At 45.4% G+C, this 21,588-nt stretch overlaps 1 protein-coding gene across 2 annotated transcripts in view; it reads right to left on the reverse strand.

Annotated features, from left to right (window-relative positions):
• Positions 1-21,588, reverse strand: part of LOC143927603 (epididymal sperm-binding protein 1-like) — a 75,202-nt gene that overhangs the window by 32,050 nt on the left and 21,564 nt on the right. For both annotated transcript variants that reach the window (XM_077451762.1, XM_077451761.1), the window contains 2 exons: positions 7,340-7,507; positions 3,185-3,367 (listed from right to left, as the gene is read on the reverse strand). In XM_077451762.1, coding sequence (XP_077307888.1) covers positions 3,185-3,367; positions 7,340-7,507 — 351 coding nt within the window. The remainder of the gene's footprint in view (positions 1-3,184; positions 3,368-7,339; positions 7,508-21,588) is intronic.

Raw genomic sequence — 21,588 nt, forward strand, 5'->3', positions numbered from 1 at the left:
TATCAAGCTTAGGGCTGCCGTCCGTTTAAACATCCCGCCATTAATCCTCCACAGGCTGCCGCCGTTCGGCCTGCACACGTGTGTTAGGCAAACAGTTTCCCTGTATGACGCGCTGATATCACACCCGCTGGCGCGTTTCGTTACCCAATGGGAACGCTAACTTCCTCAGAGCTGGGAGGAGTCTCGAGTCGGCTGCTTAAATAGTGATGGAATTATATTGACATTGCACAGTAGATGCATTATTGTCATTTGTCCACAAGATATCAGCCTTTCACTCTTCCACTCATCCTTCTCTATGACAATCAGCAATGGTATTATTGAGTGCACAAAGTACTAGGCATGTAAAAGCGAGGGGGAAATTTCTTTGGGTATTAACTGAGAAAACCCAGTTATTTATTTAAGAGAGAGCGATCTAAGCCAAAGCATATATCATCATGAGAGCTTGTCACAGCGCACATCTTGTAAACAATACAGATTAAATAAAGGTTGATAATTAATAGTAATGCGAACATATATGACCATTTTAGGCAATCCCTGGATTTATACACAGGGGGGGCAAAAAACATTAAGTAGTACAACAAAACAACAATAGTAATACAGGAATTACCACACAGAAAGTAAATACTTTCATATCCCTCTCAATATCATTATTTCTTCAGAAAAGGCTGCAATGTGCATTCTCTGTTCAAACCAAATGGGACCATTGAATTTAAATAGTATGTCCACATTTTTTCCTTTTGCAGTAAAATGCTATTGAAATCGCCCCTCTTTGCAGGTAAATTAAGCACATAAATACCTTTTACTGTCAGACCTTTTGGATTACCATTATGAAACTGAGCAAAATGTACTGATATGGGACGGTCATCACCTTTCTTTTTTATACTACTAATGCGTTCGCCAATCCTTATGCGGAGCTCACGTTTAGACTTCCCAACATATATCTTGTTGCATGGGCACATCAAAACATAGATAACCCGAGTAGATGAACAGTTAATGAAGCTCTTTATCCTAAATTATTTTCTGCCCATGGGATTGGCGAAAACATTAGTTTTATGTACATACCTGCAGACACTACAGTGTACAGGGAAATATTCCCATAGGGGGACTAGAACCTGAGAGCCAGTTTTTTGCCATTGATGTTTTGTATTCTGAATGCACCAGAATATAATTTAAATTGCGAGCCCTTCTGGCCGTAATCTGCAGTCTAGGGCCAACAATATCTGAAATATTGCCAGCTTTTCCTGATCATGCTCGTCTGACCTGCCTACTTAAAGCTGTCACAAGAAACCATCTTCTGCGGTTCTGTTTAAAGACTGGCTTGCTGACATCCCTTCTGGCTCCTTATCCTGCTTGCTGTTGCTCTACTTGGATCCCTGACTTCTGGCCTGGCTGATTACCCGATCTGGTTATTGAACTCTGGCCTGGCTGACTACTCGATCCAGTTACTGGACTCTGGTTATGTTTTGACTACGCTTTTTCTATTTACCTTTCTAGGTTTATTTAATAAACAAGTGTGATTTAATTGTACTTCTGTCTCGGTCTGATTCATGGTTTCTGACACTAACAAAACGCGTCAACTGGTGTGACGTCAACGTGTCATACAGGGAAACTGTTTGCCTAACACACGTGTGCAGACTGAAAGGGGGCAGCCTGTGGAGGATTAATGGTGGGATGTTTAAACGGACGGCAGCCCCAAGCTTGGAATACCTCCACCTATCACAGAGTACGTTTGGCACCAGGTTACTTACCTCGATGATGGATGGCTTGCTCTGAAAGGACGGATGGCTCTGTAAGCAGGTAGCGGTAAGCTGCTTTGAAAGACTGACATGAGAATGCTGTAAACACGGATATAAAAGTATACTTAATGCTCTGCTTCTGCTTTGCTCCTGCTTGGCCTTCTCTACTCCATCTACCCTGCTTTGCTTAATCGAGGATGTGCAAATATGCTTATTAAGTGCCTGACTGCTCTGTGCTTGTGTCTATAACACATATTAGACTGTTCTGCCTAGCCACTCATTTAACAAAGAAAATGTATGAACTGCCACCTAAGGAATTGTTCAATGAACATGAAATAGTGTAATACAACTTTGTTCCTGGTGTTGCTGGACTACAGCCTTCTATCCAGCTCTGTTTGTCCGCACATATACATCACCCATACATTGATAAAAAGTTACATGCCCCTCTGTTTAATAGCTTGAATAGGCTGTATCCATAGGTGTGTATGTGGATATGTAATGGTGAGATGTATGTAAGCGTGTACTTCCCCTTTTTAAGTAGGCAACGTTGTCTTGTTTTTAATTATCTGGACTGTAAATATGGTCTCTGCTCGTTGTGTAGGTTTATTATAGTGGTTCTTTTTTTTTATGTATTAAAGTGGTTGTAAACCCTTACAAACCACTTTGACCTACAGGTAAGCCTAGATTAAGGCTTACCTGTAGGTCCAAGAAATATCTCCTAAACCTATACGGTTTAGGAGATAATTGCCCCAAGACAAGCACCACTGTCTACGGCGCATGCGCCATAGACAGCGGCGCGCAGGCGCACTGAGCGCGGCATTTCCAACAATGGAGCTGCCGCGCGCGACGGCTCCCGTGCGCATGCGCGGGAGTGACGTCATCGCGGCTCCGCCGAATGACAGCGGCGGAGCTGCGAGACCCCACCAAAAAGATGGATGCGCCGGACTACAGGGGACAGCGGTGACATCGCTGGCTCCTGTGTCAGGTAAGTGACACATAATGGGCTACTATGCGATGCATAGTAGTCCATTATGCTTTGCCTTTGCAGGGAATGAAAGAGGAAGTAAACCCATCAGGGTTTACTTCCTCTTTAAAGTTTATATTTTTGTATAATCAAGCAACAGATCTCTTGCTGTTCTTTTTGGGTGAACTCTTTCCTTCTCCCTGTTTTCTTTTTCCCAGAGAACTGGAGCTGGTAAGGTAAAAAAATGAAAAAAGAGGATATGACCTCAAAAAGGAGGGTCAATGACAAACTATTAACCTGCACAATTAATAAATATTATGTTTCTTTGAGAGGGAGGAAGAGGCCAGATTGTCTCAGTTTGATAATTTGGCCCATTACTCATCCTTCGGATGTGCTTTATATATATAAATATAGAGCTTTGCTAAACCCAGAGCATATCATCACTCATCAGCATATTATCAGAAAGACCAAACATAACACTTACATTTACATGAACAGTATCCCCATTTCCCATCCGTATCATAATCTGCTGTTGTAGCACACCAAAGACGCCCATCATCGGTTCCATCACCAGTACAGCCCATATACCACTTGGAATTATACTTAAATGGGAAGACACAGGGCTCGCCACTAGCCTTTCCTCCTACAGCTAAGATGGCTGAGTTTACTGTGGAAAAAAATGTATAAAAGAGATACCCAGAGTTAACTTTTATGAGTTAAGGAAAAAGCAAACCAACAATTTTATTTTAAGTTAAGTCCAATGCCTTTTCTTCCGATGCATCTCTTCTTTTGTTATGTTAAAGGAATATGCCTGCTTAAAAAGCTTACATTTTTGGGAGACCCCTACTGCACTTCATCCAGCACACAAGTCAACATATAGTGGGTATCACCAGGAAGTCACTGAAGAAAAAGGTGACACCGTATAGGTTGAAACTCAACAAAGACACAACAAAGCCTTTTCATAGGCTGGTAATGTCAAAAAGACTAAACAAAACTGGAAAAGGAAGCAACAGTGACACTGGTATGCAGCTGCATTTATTAAAGTATTTTTTGTTGGAGGGTTTAATATCACTTTAATGGAAGCTGTGGATTTGAATATGCTAAAAATAATCATTTTTAAATTACACTAATGCCGCGTACACACGATTGGACTATCTGGCGGACTTGGTTTGGCGGACCAGAGTCCGCCGGACAATCCGCCCGTGTGTGGGCTCCGGCTGACTTTTTTCCCCAAAAGTCGAGCGGACTTAGAAAGAAGTTTTGACTCAAAATTGTCCGCCGGACCCGGCAGTCCAGCGGACAATCCGGCCGTCTGTGTGCTAGTCCGCCGGACTTTTGAAATGAACGGACTTTCCCGCACACGGAGAACCCCACCCCAAAGCACCTTGTCCCCATGTTGATGAGGACAAGGGCCTCTTCCCGACAACAGTGGCCGTTGGTTGTCGGGGTCTGGGGGCGGGGGGCTTATCGGAATCTGGGAGCCCCCTTTAATAAGATACCGGCCCCCCACCCTATGTGAACGAGTATGGGGTTCAATGTACCCCTACTCATTCACCTGGTGAAAAAAGTGTAAATAAAACACAACACAAGGTCTTAAAATAATTTATTGCACAGCTCCGGTGGTCTTCCGTCTTGGGGGGTCTTCTCCCCGGACTTCTCCGCTATATTCTGCTAGCTCTTTTACTAGCGGGGGAGCCTGGCTTTCTTCTTCTTCTTCGCCGCTGCAGCCCGGGGGTCTTTTTCCGACTTTGGGGGTCTTGTCCCCCTCTTTGGTTCTTCTTACCGGGCCTCTGCTTTCTTCTCCCAGCTCTTTTACTAGCGGTGGCCTGGTCTTCTGTCGCTGCCGCCTCTTCTTCCGTCTTCGGGGTTCTTGTCCCCCTCTTCGGTTCTTCTTTCCGGGCCTCCGCTTTCTTCTTATAGCTCTTTTACTAGCGATGGCCCAGTTTTCTGACGCCGCTGACGCTGCCTTCTCTTCTTCTCTTCTTCTTCCTCGAGCTGTTGACTCAACGCTCTCTCTGGCCGCAATGACAGGGACGCGTTGTGCGGCGACTTATATATGGACAATGGGCGGGGTCACCAGGTGATGTACCCGCCCCTTATGATGTCAAAGTCCCGGAGGATGCTGGGAAAGTCAGAAGACCCCCCAAGACGGAAGACCACCGGAGCTGTGCAATAAATTATTTTAAAACCTTGTCTTGTGTTTTATTTACACTTTTTTCACCAGGTGAATGGGTAGGGGTACATTGTACCCCATACTCATTCACATAGGGTGGGGGGCCGGTATCTGGGGGCCCCCTTATTAAAGGGGGCTCAAGGATTCCGATAAGCCCCCGCCCGCAGACCCCGACAACCACGCCCAGGGTTGTCGGGGAGAGGCCCTTGTCCTCATCAACATGGGGACAAGGTGCTTTTGGGTGGCATTACAGTTATTGTTTTTCAAGACTAATGTGGTACTAATTGACTTGTGTAATTTTAAATACCAACATTATTTTTTATGTGCAATCATTTATAAAGAAACATTGCAAAATAGGTAGCCATCCATTGCATTCGATATAAATGAATCATCTTGCAGATGATCTATATCTAAAGACAGCCAATGGAAAACTGATAAGCTAGATTTCCTTTGCAATGCTTAGCTTTCAACAAACCAGTTATTTTCTGTCTGAGTAATGAAGGAAGACATTTTCAACAATCTTGTATATGCTAATGACTCATAAGACCCACATAAGCTGAAAATGTAGAATACCTCGGGAGCGGGAACCCAGGGCCGTACCGTGTGGTTGGCGAGACCGGCGCCCGCTGGGGGCGCAGGCCGATGGGGGGCGCTGTCTCTCAGTCACTTGTTGTCAGGCCAGACTTCAGCACAGCAGCGGTGGTGGGATGGCAGCGCCGCCGCCGAGCACTGCTGCTGCTTGCTACTACTGTCACTGCCGCTGATGGGGGGCGGGGGGTGACCCCTCGGTCTCCCTCTCCCTCCTGTGTCGCTTCAGCTGCTGGAGGGAGAGGGATATACATCATGTGGCACTGACACAGCGCTGCGAGTGGGTGGCGCCAGCACACTTCACTGACCCTCCTCCTGTTTGGGCCACATAATCTACACACACTATAGGTTAGCTGAGCTCCCCCCAGCGCTACCTGCTGTTTTTTCTGCAACAGGGGGCATTGCACACCACAGAGCACAGACAGGCACTTGTGCGAACTGCCCAGCCCAGGGGGTCCTAGGTACTTCAGGTGCACGTGCATCTTTTTGAGCAGGCAGTGCAGTCATACAGGGGGTCTTTCCATGCCAGCTGGTCCCTGCCTTGATGGTGTCCTGTGCTGCGGGGTTGTATTTGCAATTTTGGATGAAAAGCTTTAAGCTACAATGTGATCTCCATCATCTCCTTGTCCCTGGGCTTCCTGAGGTAACATGGTTTGTTGTAAAGTTCACTATTTGTTATTTTTCCAGTTATTATGGCAGTGGATGGAAACCCTAATAAATGACATTATGTTTGCTAAAGCACTCAGTTATAAACAGTTCCCACATCTTGTTCTTTGTTTATTTATGTTTTAACCACTTGCTGACCGGGCACTTAAACCCCCCTCTTATCCAGACCAATTTTCAGCTTTCGGCGCTGACGCACTTTGAATGATAATTGCGCGGTCATACAACACTGTACCCAAATGAAATTTTTATCATTTTTTCCCCCCCAAATAGAGCTTTCTTTTGGTGCTATTTGATCACCTGTGCGATTTCTATTTTTTGTAAAACAAATGTAAAAAGACTGAATAAAAAAAAAAAAAGATTTTTATTTTGTTCTAAAATTTTAAAACGGGTAATTTTTGATCAGTTTTTAACCTAACAAGATCCAGCAGCCAAGAAAACCACACACACTGCCACTTGGAAGAGAAAAGATGAAAAGATCTTCAATAGTACTGATGTGTCTATAAGTACAAAGATCAAAATTGTTGGGACTATGGTATTTTCTGTCAATCTCTAAGGATGTGAAAGCTGGACAATGAAGAAGCAAGAAAGGAAAATATAGGATCTAATTCTGACAAGCATATACACTACCTATCCCTTAAAAAGAACCACACATAATATATGTAAGCTTCTTGGGCCTGTACATCACAACTGTTCTGTTAAAGTATAATTAAGGGCAATTTTTTTTTTTTTTTTTTAGTTTTGGATAGAGTGGAGATGGATTGCAACCCTTGCCAGGATTTATTGCTGGCTTTGCCCCCGTTAGGGGATTCACCCTCACTATTTGTCGCGTTTACCATTATCATTGAAAGTGAAAGTAAAAGAAAATCCCACATTTTGGGTTGTCCCCAGAAAAATAATAGAAAAGTAATAGAGGGGAAATCTTCCAATAGGGACACTAGTTTTGCTGACCTGGGGGTCCCCAAGTAATTCCCATAATTTGCAGGGATTTCCCCACACTTCCTGTTTGGCTATGGGACAGGAAGTCAATGGAAATCTCCGCAATGAGACACAGATGGTGAAAAAAAATTCTGACAGGGGTTATAATCCTCACTTGCTCTATTCAAAATGAAAAAAAAAAAAGTTTTGCCTTTAGTTCTGCTTTAATTTAAATATAAGTATGGAGCTTCGCAAAACCAACAGCATATCATCAGTAAGACCAAACAAAACACTTACAGTTACGTGTACAGTATCCCCAGGTGCCATCCTTATCATAATCCGTTGTTGTAGAACACCAGAGATTGGAGCTTTTATAATCAGTACAATCTGGATACCACGTGGACTTATACTTAAATGGGAAGACACAGGGCTGACCATTAGCGTTTCCACCTATAGCACGGATGACTGTGAAATAAAAAATTATAACAGAGTTATCTAGTGAGGAAAAACAATTTGCACAACAGGTATAACATTTTAATGAGTAATTAAATGAGTAGTCAAAATTAGTAATAATGTGAGGAATCCCATATTAACCATCAGACCTTTTATAGAAGAACTATGACTGCTAAGATCTATACACTTAGTTGACCGTAGCCCAATTAAAGCGGGATTGCACTGTGGAAAAAAATATTAAAAGTCAGCAGCTACAAATACTGCAGCTGCTGACTTTTAATAAACGGACACTCACCTGTCCTGGGGTCCAGCTATGCCAGCAGCCGAGGCCGATCGATCACTCGGCTCTCGGCTGCTGCCGCCACCATTCTAGGTGAGGGAATCAGGAAGTGAAGCGCTGCGGCTTTACTTCCCGGTTCCCTACTGCGCCCGTGGGAGTCTATGCCTGGAAGTGGGTGTAAATACCTGTCTTTGACAGGTATCTGCACCCCCCTCCCCCCTGAAAGGTGCCAATTGTGACACCGGAGGGGGGGAGGGTTCCGATCAGCAGAAGTTCCACTTTAGGGTGGAGCCCCGCTTTAAATATAGAAATTTGAGCCCTGCCCAAGTAATACACAAGACCATTTGTATTGGAATTGCGAGTAGTGTGAAGGATTGTGGGAGTATTTTAAAGACTGAGTTGGCTTCAGATCCTAAAGGAAGGGGAGACTAGGAGGAGTGGCATACATTTCCCAGGCTGAGAAGAAGAAAAGGGGATGACTTGTGGAGGAACTGGGGCTGTGAGTGGACAGCCACATCAGAGAATGCCTTGTAACCTGGATGAGCTTGTTTTCTGATTGAGTTGCTGGACACTGGGGACACTCACCGAGGCTATTTTGCTTAGTAAGCAGAAGGAGATCGCTTGCTGATACAGGGTTGGTGGGATGCCACAGGCCACCACTGCACTACACTTTGACAAAAGAGGGACAAACAGTTGTCTACAAGAAACATGGTTGGGTTGATTTACTAAAGGCAAATCCACTCTGCTCTACAAGTGCACTTGGAAGTGCAGTCACTGTAAAAGGGGAAGATTTGAAATGAGGGGAAGTTCTGCTGATTTTATCATCCAATCATGTACAAGCAAAAATGCCCTTTTTTATTTTCCTTGCATGTTCCTCTCAGATCTACAGAGACTGTACTTCCCTGTGCACTTGCAGTACACAGCGGATTTGCCTTGAGTAAATAAACCCCAATGTCAGTGCCTGCATCTGTTTTTAAAGGGGCACTAACTGGAGCACTCCACCATAACATTTGGGCCCCAACAAACTGGCCAGCTGAAGAAAAATAGTAATACAGCCCTTTCAATAAATGTTTTTGTGCCTTGAGTGCAGCTATAGAAAACCAATATTTGATGTAGTTACTTCTCTTTATTTTTAATTACCTTTATCGTCTCTAATGACTTACAGATACATTCTAGACATGTCCATGCTGGTCACTTTTCTATATTTGTACAGCTTATGCTATGTATCCTATTAAACTTTAATACAACTTATTAAAAATGAAAAAGTAAAGCAATAACTAACTTTTTTCTTTTAAATTCAAAGCAAATAAATGAATCCTATCTAGTGCATCAAATCATATACCGCATGCCCATGCACGTACTGTCTATGACCACTTACAATAACACATAACAACATGTACCTCATAAATGGAATATATATATATATATATATATATATATATATATATATATATATATATATATGGGATTGTGCTTGTGGGAGGTGCTACCTAGGACTGCCTGGACGTGATCACACAGTGCAGCTCTGGGAATGGTGAGACCTTGCACTGCACCAGCCCTTCAGAAATGTTTTCCTGCAGTCATCAAATTAGCCTGATTAATTTTAAAACACATGTGAGTTTAGCCCTGTCTTATTTTAAAGGAGACATGCTCTGCATGACCTTTTGATTCAAAGGTCTAACAGGGATAAGGATAAGTTTTTAAAACTTTATGTTAAAGGGGTTGTAAAGGTAATTTTTTTATTTTCTACATAGGTTCCTTTAAGCTAGTGCATTGTTGGTTCACTTATCTTTTTTCTTCGATTTCCCTTCTAAATGTTTTTTTTCTTTGTTTTCTTTGTCTAAATTTCTCACTTCCTGTTTCACCCCAGTAAGCTGTTCAGTAAGCTGTTCTGGCTGACTAACCACCAGCTCGGATGATGGTGAGAAGTTTACTGAGGAGAAACAGGAAGTGAGATATTCAGACAAAGCAAAAAAACATTTAGAAGGGAAATCAAAGGAAAAGGTAAGTGAACCAAGAATGCACTAGCTTAAAGGAACCTATGTAGAAAATAAAAAAATTACCTTTACAACCCCTTTAACATTTGGTGATTTGTTATTCTGTTTTTGTTTTTAAAATAATTTGATATACAATTTTACACAATACTCATGTTGTTGATTTATGGCTTGATTGATTGATTTTTGAATATTGAATCTCAAATAATCTGTGGCAGAGAAAATATACTCTATGCTTAGAAAACTCTCCTGTTAAGGTACAGTTAAGCCTCGCACAAACGATCAGTTTGTTGGCTAAAAAAAACATGACTTTTGTCCGAAGGGTATTGGCTCAAACTTGTCTTGCATACACACGTGACCTACTACGTTGTTTTTCAGCTCTTTAGCGCCACCCTTTGGGCTCCTTCTGCTAATTTTCTGTTAGTAGAAGTTTGATGAGTGTTGATTCGTGCTTTTCATTTCACACTTTTCATTTTGCGCTTTTCAGTTTGTTTCTGAGCGGCCGTCAATTATTTTTTTGGTTGAATAATAATGATTTGATTTGGTATATTTTGTATATTTTTGGATGCATAGAATGCACTTTTTGGTTAAGTTCTATTGGCAGATAGCATGCCTAATTTTCTTTGTTTTCTTTTTTAAATGTACAATAGAAAAATTGTGGAGAATAATACTTGGCTACGTGTTTTACTTCAAATGACAGTTTGGGAGTAGGCAGTTACATGAAAAAAAATACAATGTAAAATTGACAAGGGACACCAACATACGGTGCCTTGCGAAAGTATTCAGCCCCTTGAACTTTTCAACCTTTTGCCACATTTCAGGCTTCAAACATAAAGATATAAAAATTTTATTTTTTGTGAAGAATCACCAACAAGTGGGACACAATTAATAATAATAATAATAATAATATACAGCCTTACCTTTTAATATGCCAAAAAAGACTGGTTAAACCCACACGTATATATATATATATATATATATATATATATATATATATATATATATATCCTGGACCTCCCCATGTCAGCCTACTATGGGTCAGCTTTGCCCCCTCTGACTCCTCTAGGACCACCTTTTTCCTAGCCCATAAAGGGCGGCTGTCGGCCCACACCAGTGTTCTTTTTTCGTCCTCGCTCCGGACGCCTTTTAAAGTTTATTTCTTTATTTTTATTTTGTTTTTATTTATTTATTTATTTATTTTTTCTCCATTCGCCATCCATCCTGGATCCCATATCAGAAGACCCCCCCCCCCCATAGAGACAGTAAATCTCCTGAGGAGTGTGGGTTCCCTTGGTGCTGGGATAATAAGTTGCAGTATAAATGACTGTGTATTACTGGCAAAGGTCACTGGCAGTATAAATGACTGTATATACAGTGATGGCGAACCTTGGCACTCCAGATGTTTTGGAACTACATTTCCCATGATGCTCATGCACTCTGCAGTTTAGTTGGGCATCATGGGAAATGCAGTTCCAAAACATCTGGGGTGCCAACAGGCATGTACTGGCCATCGGGACTACCGGGAGATTCCCGGTGGGCCGATGGCTCAGTGGGCCGGTCTGGTGCAGTCCTGGAGCCGCTCCTCTCTGACAGTGAGTGATCGCGATTTCACTCCTGTCAGGAGGAGCAGTCTCCGAGATATGCTGGAGAGAGCATTAGGCTTTCTGCTCCCTCCAGCCTGTAGGGGGAGATAGACACGTTCAGCAGACTTTCCTTCCTCTCTCCCCTATCGCTTGTTATCACATGACTGGAGAGAGGAAGAAGAGAGGCTGCCTTTAGAACCGTGAGTACATGTGGGAGGGGGACTCTGATGCAAGGAGCTGGTGGTGGGACTCTGATGCAAGGAGCTGGTGGTGGGACTCTGATGCAAGGAGCTGGTGGTGGGACTCTGATGCAAGGAGCTGGTGGTGGGACTCTGATGCAAGGAGCTGGTGGTGGGACTCTGATGCAAGGAGCTGGTGGTGGGACTCTGATGCAAGGAGCTGGTGGTGGGACTCTGATGCAAGGAGCTGGTGGTGGGACTCTGATGCAAGGAGCTGGTGGTGGGACTCTGATGCAAGGAGCTGGTGGTGGGACTCTGATGCAAGGAGCTGGTGGTGGGACTCTGATGCAAGGAGCTGGTGGTGGGACTCTGATGCAAGGAGCTGGTGGTGGGACTCTGATGCAAGGAGCTGGTGGTGGGACTCTGATGCAAGGAGCTGGTGGTGGGACTCTGATGCAAGGAGCTGGTGGTGGGACTCTGATGCAAGGAGCTGGTGGTGGGACTCTGATGCAAGGAGCTGGTGGTGGGACTCTGATGCAAGGAGCTGGTGGTGGGACTCTGATGCAAGGAGCTGGTGGTGGGACTCTGATGCAAGGAGCTGGTGGTGGGACTCTGATGCAAGGAGCTGGTGGTGGGACTCTGATGCAAGGAGCTGGTGGTGGGACCCTGATGCAAGGAGCTGGTGGTGGGACCCTGATGCAAGGAGCTGGTGGTGGGACCCTGATGCAAGGAGCTGGTGGTGGGACTCTGATGCAAGGAGCTGGTGGTGGGACTCTGATGCAAGGAGCTGGTGGTGGGACTCTGATGCAAGGAGCTGGTGGTGGGACTCTGATGCAAGGAGCTGGTGGTGGGACTCTGATGCAAGGAGCTGGTGGTGGGACTCTGATGCAAGGAGCTGGTGGTGGGACTCTGATGCAAGGAGCTGGTGGTGGGACTCTGATGCAAGGGGCTGGTGGTGGGACTCTGATGCAAGGGGCTGGTGGTGGGACTCTGATGCAAGGGGCTGGTGGTGGGACTCTGATGCAAGGAGCTGGTGGTGGGACTCTGATGCAAGGAGCTGGTGGTGGGACTCTGATGCAAGGAGCTGGTGGTGGGACTCTGATGCAAGGAGCTGGTGGTGGGACTCTGATGCAAGGAGCTGGTGGTGGGACTCTGATGCAAGGAGCTGGTGGTGGGACCCTGATGCAAGGAGCTGGTGGTGGGACCCTGATGCAAGGAGCTGGTGGTGGGACTCTGATGCAAGGAGCTGGTGGTGGGACTCTGATGCAAGGAGCTGGTGGTGGGACTCTGATGCAAGGAGCTGGTGGTGGGACTCTGATGCAAGGAGCTGGTGGTGGGACTCTGATGCAAGGAGCTGGTGGTGGGACTCTGATGCAAGGAGCTGGTGGTGGGACTCTGATGCAAGGAGCTGGTGGTGGGACTCTGATGCAAGGAGCTGGTGGTGGGACTCTGATGCAAGGAGCTGGTGGTGGGACTCTGATGTAAGGGGGTGCTGATGGGACACTCAAAACATAAGTGGGCCGGTCTGGATGACGTCCAGGGCCAAATTTCTGTCCCAGTCCAGCCCTGGGTGCCAAGGTTCGCCATCACTGGTACATACCTTCGTTAGGCAGGTGCTGGCACTCTCTCCTTCCATGTTTTTGTGTGTTCAGGCAGTGATTGGATTTGGCTCGCTGGGACTTGTAGTTCACCACCTCCACATCTATTCCTTTCAGGAAGCTCAGAGTTGAGCAGGTGAGGTCAGAGGTAGCTTCCTCTTGGATTGTCTAGCAAACACCAGAATGCTCACTGCTGATTTGCAGCAGGCTCTGTACTCTAGGGCTAATCTCAGTCTCCAGTTGATCAATCTGCTACTCTGCTCTGGTAAGCCTGGTTTCCAGGACTCTCATTTCTTACTGCTGTGTTACTTGTCTGTCAGAGTGTTTTTATTATCCTGTGCCTTTATAGATCTGGGGAGTTTTGCCTGCCTGCCTGCCTAGCTGCCTTAGCACTGAAGATTCAGATGGAGAAGTTTATTTTATTTATTTAAAAGAGAGCACATCCTCTGTTTTACAGAGAGAAGGGCCCAGTGTGAGCTAAACGCCTGCAAAGAGGTTCCTAATCAGCATTCTAGCCTCAAATCGCAGAGTCGCATGCAGCTGGATAGACGCCTGTTGTCACAGCATTCCAGATCTCCCTCACCCTTACCTCGCTTTAGTTGCTCGGACCTGAGCCAAGAGAGGTCAAGACATCAGAAAGCCTCTAGAAAGAGGAAATCCTGGGTGCAGACAGAGAAGATCCTCTTCTTCAGATAGGTCTTCATCCGCAGCCCAGGCAGGAGAAGGATCCTGTAAGCCCCTGTACACACGGTCGGACATTCTGCCAACCAAATCCGTCAGATTTTGTCCGTCTGATTTTGCCCGTCGGATCTTGTCCGAAACTGTTGCATACACACGGTCGGACTAAATTGTCGAAAAATCCGATCATTCAGAACGTGATGACGTAATTTTGTTACGATGGGACTAGTAGCCAATAGCTTTGATGTAGGAATTTGATCTGAGCATGCGTGGCACTTGGTCCGATCAAAATTCTCTACACATGATCGGAGTATGTCCGATCAAACCAGTTGGTCGGAAAATATTTCCAACATGTTGGAAAATTGGGTCCGACGGAGATTCGGACAGAATAAGTCCGATGCATACCACACGGTCCGATAAGACGCATTCCGACGGATTCTCCGACCGTGTGTACAAGGCTTTAGGCCTGCTCAGCTGGGGTCATCAGAAGAAAGCGGGTGTGCATCTTGCTTCAAGGAGGCAGCTCGGGACAATGCTGTGAATGCACGCCAGGTTAAATCCTATATTAAGCATGCAGTCAAGGAAGGGTTGAACAGTGTCTCAAGGAATCCTGCTCATCCTGCTGTATCTTCAGTATCTACAGATTCAGATCATGTGTTTTCAGTGCATTTTAACTTTGACGTAGATAGCGATTCAGATCCATCTGAGGCTAAGATGGTCTCAGAATCGCATACGTTTGATTTTTGCACTGTTTCTCCCCTTGGTGGAGGCTGTTAAGTATGCGATGAAGTGGCAGGAAGAATTGTCGCCTCAAAAGAAACAGCTGAGATACTACCCGTATTTAAAGAAATCTTTACCTTCCTTCCCATTCATTTCTGAAATTAAAGAAGTATTTGACGATGAGTGGGCGGGGCCTGAGAAGCTCAATGTGCATAATAGAGTATCGAAGCTGTAACCCTTGGGACACGCCTAAGGTGAATGCTTCATTACCTAGATTTGCCTGCCACATTCTGCTTCCGCTGGAGGATTCGGTCTCCTTTAGGGATCCTATGGATCGAAAAATAAACGCAAACCTAAATAGGTTGTATCGTTTGGCCGAAGCAGCCTGCAGGCTGGCGGTAGTGCTCACTTTTGTGGCAGCAGCACTTGGGTTGGATTTGTACCTGTGTGTTTTTTGGTGCTTTTTCCAGTTTTGCGCTACCGTTTATTTACCAGGGTCTCCTATGGGGCATGTTCGGTGGAGCGGATCTGCGGAATGCAGGGAGCGCTGGGAGTGCATGAGTCTGAATCCAGCCTTAGGCTGTGGGTAGCAGAGCTGGTGAATGGAAGTTCAGATGAAAGTCTGGGAAGTGGCAGTTCTTCTCTTTTGCAGATTTCAGGACTGTGGCAGAGTTTGTGGCTGAAGTGGCTGTTGACTAGGGATGAGCTTCGTGTTCGAGTCGAACATACGTTTAACTCGAACATCGGCTGTTCGCACGTTCGGTGAATACCGAATGTTATGGGCTGCATGATTGGCCAAGCATGCACTGTGACCCCGCATGCTTGGCCAATCACAGCGCCGGCAGCGAGGAGAGCCATGATTGGCCACAGGCAGGATGCCACGAAGCAGAGGGCCATCAATGAGTACCTGTGTGACTACGGCACCAGGACAGGGTCAGGGGAGCTCGGTTTTTTCTCACCATGCCAGTGGAGCATGATCAGGGATGCATGCACTGTCCTGTCACTGTTTGAGGAGGCCACAAGGATGGTGAGCAGTGACAGTGCATGCATCAGTGACACTGTACCTCTTGTCCACCTCTTGGAGCATACGCTGCGTGGAATAATAGACAGGGCACTTGAGGCAGAACAGAGGCAGGAAGAGGAGGACTTCCTTGCCTCTCAAGGCCCCCTTTATCCAGACAGTGTTCCTGCTGTCCCACCCATCACACAGGAGGAGGAGGAGGATGATTTTGTCAGCATGGAGGTGGAGGCTGGCACTCAGCATCAGCAGCAACAGCAGTCTTGCAGGGATGATTTACAGTCCCAAGAAACCCGTGGACTTGTATGTGGCTGGGAGGAGGTAGCTGCAGATCATGTTGTCCTTAGTGACCCAGAGGACTCCGGACCGAATGCCTCAGCTAACCTACGCTGCATGGCCTCCCTGATCCTGCAAAGCCTGCGGAAGGATCCTCGTATTCTTTAGATCAAGGAGAGGGACCATTACTGGCTGGCCACTCTCCTTGATCCACGGTACAAGGGTAAGGTTGCCGACCTTATCTTGCCGTCGCAGAGGGAGAAGAGTATCAGACATCCCTGGGAGGCCTTGCAGAAAGGTCTGTGCAACGCGTTCCCAGAGACTGGGAAGTTACATACTCCTGGGCCTGGAAAACGTGTTGCTGAGGCATCGGTCAGAAGGAGTGGTGGAGAAGGTGGCCGTCTGACCGATGCGTTCAGACAATTTTTTAGTCCTCAGCCCCAAGATATGATCGGTTCCAACCATTGCAGGCGTCTGATTTACATGGTGCAGGAATACCTAGGGGCAAGGTCAGACTTGGACACCTTTCCCACCGAAAATCCTCTGGCTTACTGGGTCTTAAGGATGGATCACTGGCCAGAGCTTGCACAGTATGCAATTGAGCTACTGGCTTGTCCTGCATCCAGCGTTCTTTCGGAAAACACACAGGGTGCTCCTGTCCACCGACTCAGTTGATCGACTGACCTTCATAAAGATGAATCAGTCTTGGATCACCCACAGCTACCAAGCACCTGAAGCTGATGTAACCGAATCATTTTTTTTAAAATATCACATCCCTTCAAGACTGTCTATGCTGATGCTGAGTGACTGTCCTGTTATGTTGATTGTCTATCCTCTTCCTCCTCCGCTGATATGTTGGAAGAACATTTTTGGTTCTGGGTGATGCCACCAGCTCAATTTTTCAGCCCCTGTTTAACAGGGGTGTTTAATTACAATTTTTGATGCAATGCTTTGCAGCAGGGCTCATTCCTGCAGTACAACTAGAGTATATGGGAGAGGTTGCAGTGTCGTGGCACCAGTGCCTAAGGCCCAATATTTCAGCCCCTGTTTAACAGGGGCATTTAATACAATTATTGATGCAATGCTTTGCAGCAGGGCTCATTCCTGCACTACAACTAGAGTATATGGGAGAGGTTGCAGTGTCCTAGCACCAGTGCCAGCAGCCCAATTTTTCAGCCCCTGTTTAACAGGGGCATTTAATTACAATTTTTGATGTAATGCTTTGCAGCAGGGCTCATTCCTGCACTACAACTAGAGTATATGGGAGAGTTTGCAGTGTCGTGGCACCAGCACCAGTGCCTAAGGCCCAATTTTTCAGTCCCTGTTTAACTGGGGTATGTAATTACAATTCTTGATATAATATTTCACAGCAGGGCCCGTTCCTGTGCCCACCCAGAGTAACTGTGAGAACTTATAGTGTTGTGGCACCAGCACCACAACCACCAAAGGCCCAATTTTTCTACCACTGTTCAACAATGGCATGTAATTACAATTCTTGATATAATCGTTCACATCAGGGCGCTCCAGCGCCCACCAAGAGTCACTTTGAGGGCTTACAATGTTGTGGCAACACCATCACCTTGTTCCGCCATTTCTGCAGAGCATATAGGGCAGGCCCCTACTTTCAAAAACATCCAACTTACAAACGTCTCCTACTTGCAAATGGAAGGAGACAACAGGAAGTGAGATGAAAAAAGACGTACAGCAAAAAAAATTATAACCCTTCCCTGTGTTTTCCAAAAAGCTTAAAAATAGATTTTTTGACTGGAGCTACACTTTAAAAATGTACCAGTTCAAAATTACACACAGATTCTACTTAAGACAACAAATCTACACAGTCCCTGTTTTTTTTGCACCGCCTGTATACTGCTGTTCTGAGTATATAGGGCCTGGGGGCCCCACGTCTTTCCTTTTTTAATATGGGTACGAGGTTCCCCTTAATATCCGTACAAGACCCAAAGGGGCTGGTAATGGGCAGGGGGGGCTACCCATGCCATTTTTCTCAATGATTTTCATCCATATTGCCGGAACCAGATATTACATTAAAAACGCAAGCAGTTTGAAATTAGTTTTTTTCCGTTAAATGTCATTTTGTGCAGGGACTGTTCTAAACACGGGAAACACGTGGCACTTCACAGACAGACATACTATAGACACCCCCCAGGCACAATATTTAAAGGAATATTTCACTTTTTTTTCACTTTAATCGTCATTAAAATCAGTGCTCCCACCAAAACGGCCATTTTTAAAAACATATTAGGCATTGACCCATGTCCCCTGGGGCAGGAGCCAGGTCCCCAAACCCTTTTTAGGACAGTATCTTGCATATTAGCCATTAAAATTAGCACTTTTTATTTTGAACGTTCGAGTCCCATAGACTTCAATGGGGTTCTAAAGTTCGTACGAATTTTCGGTCTGTTCGAAAGTTCTGATGCGAACCAAACCAGGGGGTGTTCGGCTCATTCCTACTGTTGACGAGGTCAGGGAGCCGGTTCAAAAGATGACAGCAAAGATAATGGCTCATTCCATCACAGCCGCAGAGCCTTATGGTTGAAGCATTGGTCGGCCGATAAGGCTTCCAAGCACAGTCTATGTTCATTTCCATTCAACGGTAGCTACTCTTTGGGATGACTTTGAATCAGGAATTCAGCGGGTTTCTGGCGGCAGATCTAGCCTAATTCTGCAGAAGAGAAAAAGACAACAGCAGGCCATTCAGTTTAGAAAGAGATCCAAAGAAGGATTCAGCGAGGCCAGTACATACAGACAGTTTTTCATGGAAGGGAGACGGTTCAACCTTCCAGAAACCTTCCAAGCCCAGGGCCAACAAAGCTTCTAAGGCTTCAAATAAGTCCTTCTGAAGGTGTCTCCACTTAACCCTCTCAAGTAGGAGCCAGAGTAGCCTAATTCGTGGGGTTTGGGTGGACAAATTACAGGATGCCTGGATTGGATTATTGTCTCGAGTTCAGAACAAGGCCCCCTCCGACCTTGTTCATAGAAACTGGGCTTCTAACAGATGTTTGAGAGGATATATAGGGGAGCTGTTATCAGCAAGGGCCATCCTTCCGGTTCCAAGGCATGAATTGGGTCAAAGAGTATGTTCCCCTCTGTTTTTGGTCCCAAAGGCTTCAGGGGGTTTTGGACCAGTTTTTTGGCCTCAAAATCCTGAATTCTTTCATGAAGGTTCCACCATTCAAAATGGAGTCAGGGGAAACGATCATTTCCGTTGTGGATTTAGAAGACTGGATGGTTTCCATCGATTTGGTGGATGCTTATCTTCTTGTTTCCATAGACGCATCTCAGCATCGCTTTCTCAGGTTTTCCATGGAAGGCTCTCATTTTCAATTTTAATGTTTCCCATTAAGTCTCTGCAGGGCTCTGAGAATGTTCTCAAAGCTACTGTCTGCTGTCGTCGCGACTTTCAGGGTGAAGGGAGTGCAAATATTCCATTATCTAGACGAAATGCTACTTCTGGGTCCATCAAATGAGCTCCTTCTACTTCATGTGAATTTCAACTTCACACACTAGCTCGTTTTGCTTGGTTGTTAAACTTACGGAAGAACAGATGCATCCGACCCAAATGTTGGAGTATTTAGGAGTACAATTCAACACGGATCAGGGTGGTGTTTCTCTTCCTCAGAGGAAGGTCCAGGAGAACCAGTCTTAGACAAAAGCAGTGATAGCAAGGTCTTCTATGATGGTGAAGGAATGCATGCAGTATCTGGGGGTTCTATCAGCCACAGTTCCAGTAGTCCCAGGGGTCAGGTGGCGCAGAAGGAGGTTTCAATGCAACTTTCTTCTTCAGTGGGATCGTCACTCCTACCAGAAAATCTATCTGCCAATTCCGATAATCTGGTCCCTGGTTTGGTGGTCAGTAGCTCGCAATCTTTTCCATAGAGTTCCGTTGAAGGCCTCAGAACCAATAGTGGTGATGACCAATGCCAATCTGGCAGACTGCGGGGCACACTGCCCTGGACAGCAGGTTCAAGGCCAATGGAACTTTTGTGAATTTCCTGGGATTGGATACTGTCAGACATGCTCTCTTAGCATTCCAACCTATGTTGCAAGGTCGAGCTGTCAAGATTTTTGGGCAACAACTACGGTGGCTTATGTGTCTCAAGGGGGCACAAGAAGTCGCCCTCTCCTTCAGGTGACATGTCAATCTTCTTATGCGCAGAGAAGAATCTCGGCTCTGTTACAGCATCTCATCTCCCAGGGCCTGGGAATGTTTTAGCAGATCACTTGAGTCGAGGCTTTGAGGATCACAACGAATGGGGTCTGAATCGATAGATCTTATGGCAGTGGAGGAGAATGGTCAACTGCCTTGCTTCTTCTCCTGGACCTGGCATCCACAGGCGTTGGGTCAGGGTGCTCTGTCCAGGTCTTGGAACTTCCCCTTGGTTTATGTGTTCCTGCTGCTTCCATTGGCTCTCAAAATCCTGCTGAAGGATCACAGCAATAGTAGTCCATAGATATTGCATACAAAACGCTGTGCCTTCCTCCTCTTTCAGAGATCAAAGCACATTCGATGGGTATGGCAGCATCCTGGGCAGCATACGCAAAGGTCGCCCCTGAGGTAGTTTGCAGAGCAGCAAGCTGGAACGCGCTGAACATCTTTTATTAGGCATTGCAGGCTTAATTGGCTTGCCCGCCTGAGGAGACATTTGGCTCTATGGTTATTACGGCGGCTAAAAATTTGAGTAGCATTGCATTGAGAGTTTGGCTTATTTTTTGTCTTTCCTCCCTTTTTAATATTGCTTGCTACATCCCATAGTAGGCTGACATGGGGAGCTCCAGGAATAAGGAAAATTGTTGCCCATACTTACCGTAATTTTCCTTTCCTGGATCCTCCCCATGTCAGCCGGAGGATTCCCACCCAGTTTGACGCTAGGCGGGTATTTTTTGAACACTGGAGTGGGCAGAAAGCCGCCCTTTATGGGCTAGGAAAAAGGTGGAGCTGACCCATAGTAGGCTGACATGGGGAGGATCCAGGAAAGGAAAATGACGGTATATAAATTATTTTTTTTGTACTGCTTCTTTACACTGGCCTTTAAAAAATAACAAATACAATACTTTAAAGATTTGATTAAATGTTTAGTGTACTATAGCACTTTTATTAGATAAATAATCTATTTTTATAGAGGGTCATGCATTAGGCCAAAAAGAGGGAAAATTAAAGAGGAATTAAACCATGATGGGTTTTTCTTCCTTTCTTCTTACCTGCGAAGTAAAGGCACAATGTGCTAGTATGCACTATGTCCGCACTGTCCCTGCTGGAGGCTGCATTTATCTTCACCTATCTTCCTTCAGGGGCTCTGGCTGTGTGAGTGGCTGGAGCCATGTGACCTCACTCCCATGCATGCGGGAGAAGCCTGTACCGACACACGCTCCTGAAGAAACGCCACGGGCGGCTCCTCGTATCTCATAAACGCTGCATGTTTAGGAGATATTTACAGTACCTAAAGGTAAGCCTTATTGTAGGCTTACCTATTGGTACAAAGTATACAGGAGGGTATACATGTTCTTTAACCTCCCTGGCGGTATGTTTCTTTCTGATTTTAGGTGCTGAAAGCAGTACAATTATTTTGCATGGAAATTTGGCGTTTTATATTGTAGGCCTGCAATTCTTAGGAATGACTCTCGTAAATCTGTTCAAACCAGAGTCTAGTAGACATGTGCAAAAGGAAAAAATTTGTTTAGTTTCGTTTCGTTTTAATTCGTTAATTAATTTCGTTTAGTTATATTAAATTTGTTAAATTCGTTTTCGTAT

Source organism: Lithobates pipiens, unplaced genomic scaffold (genome assembly GCF_037356315.1).
Source record: "Lithobates pipiens isolate NorthernLeopardFrog02 unplaced genomic scaffold, aLitPip1_a1.2 Scaffold_23, whole genome shotgun sequence".
In the NCBI taxonomy this organism is placed as follows: domain Eukaryota; kingdom Metazoa; phylum Chordata; class Amphibia; order Anura; family Ranidae; genus Lithobates; species Lithobates pipiens.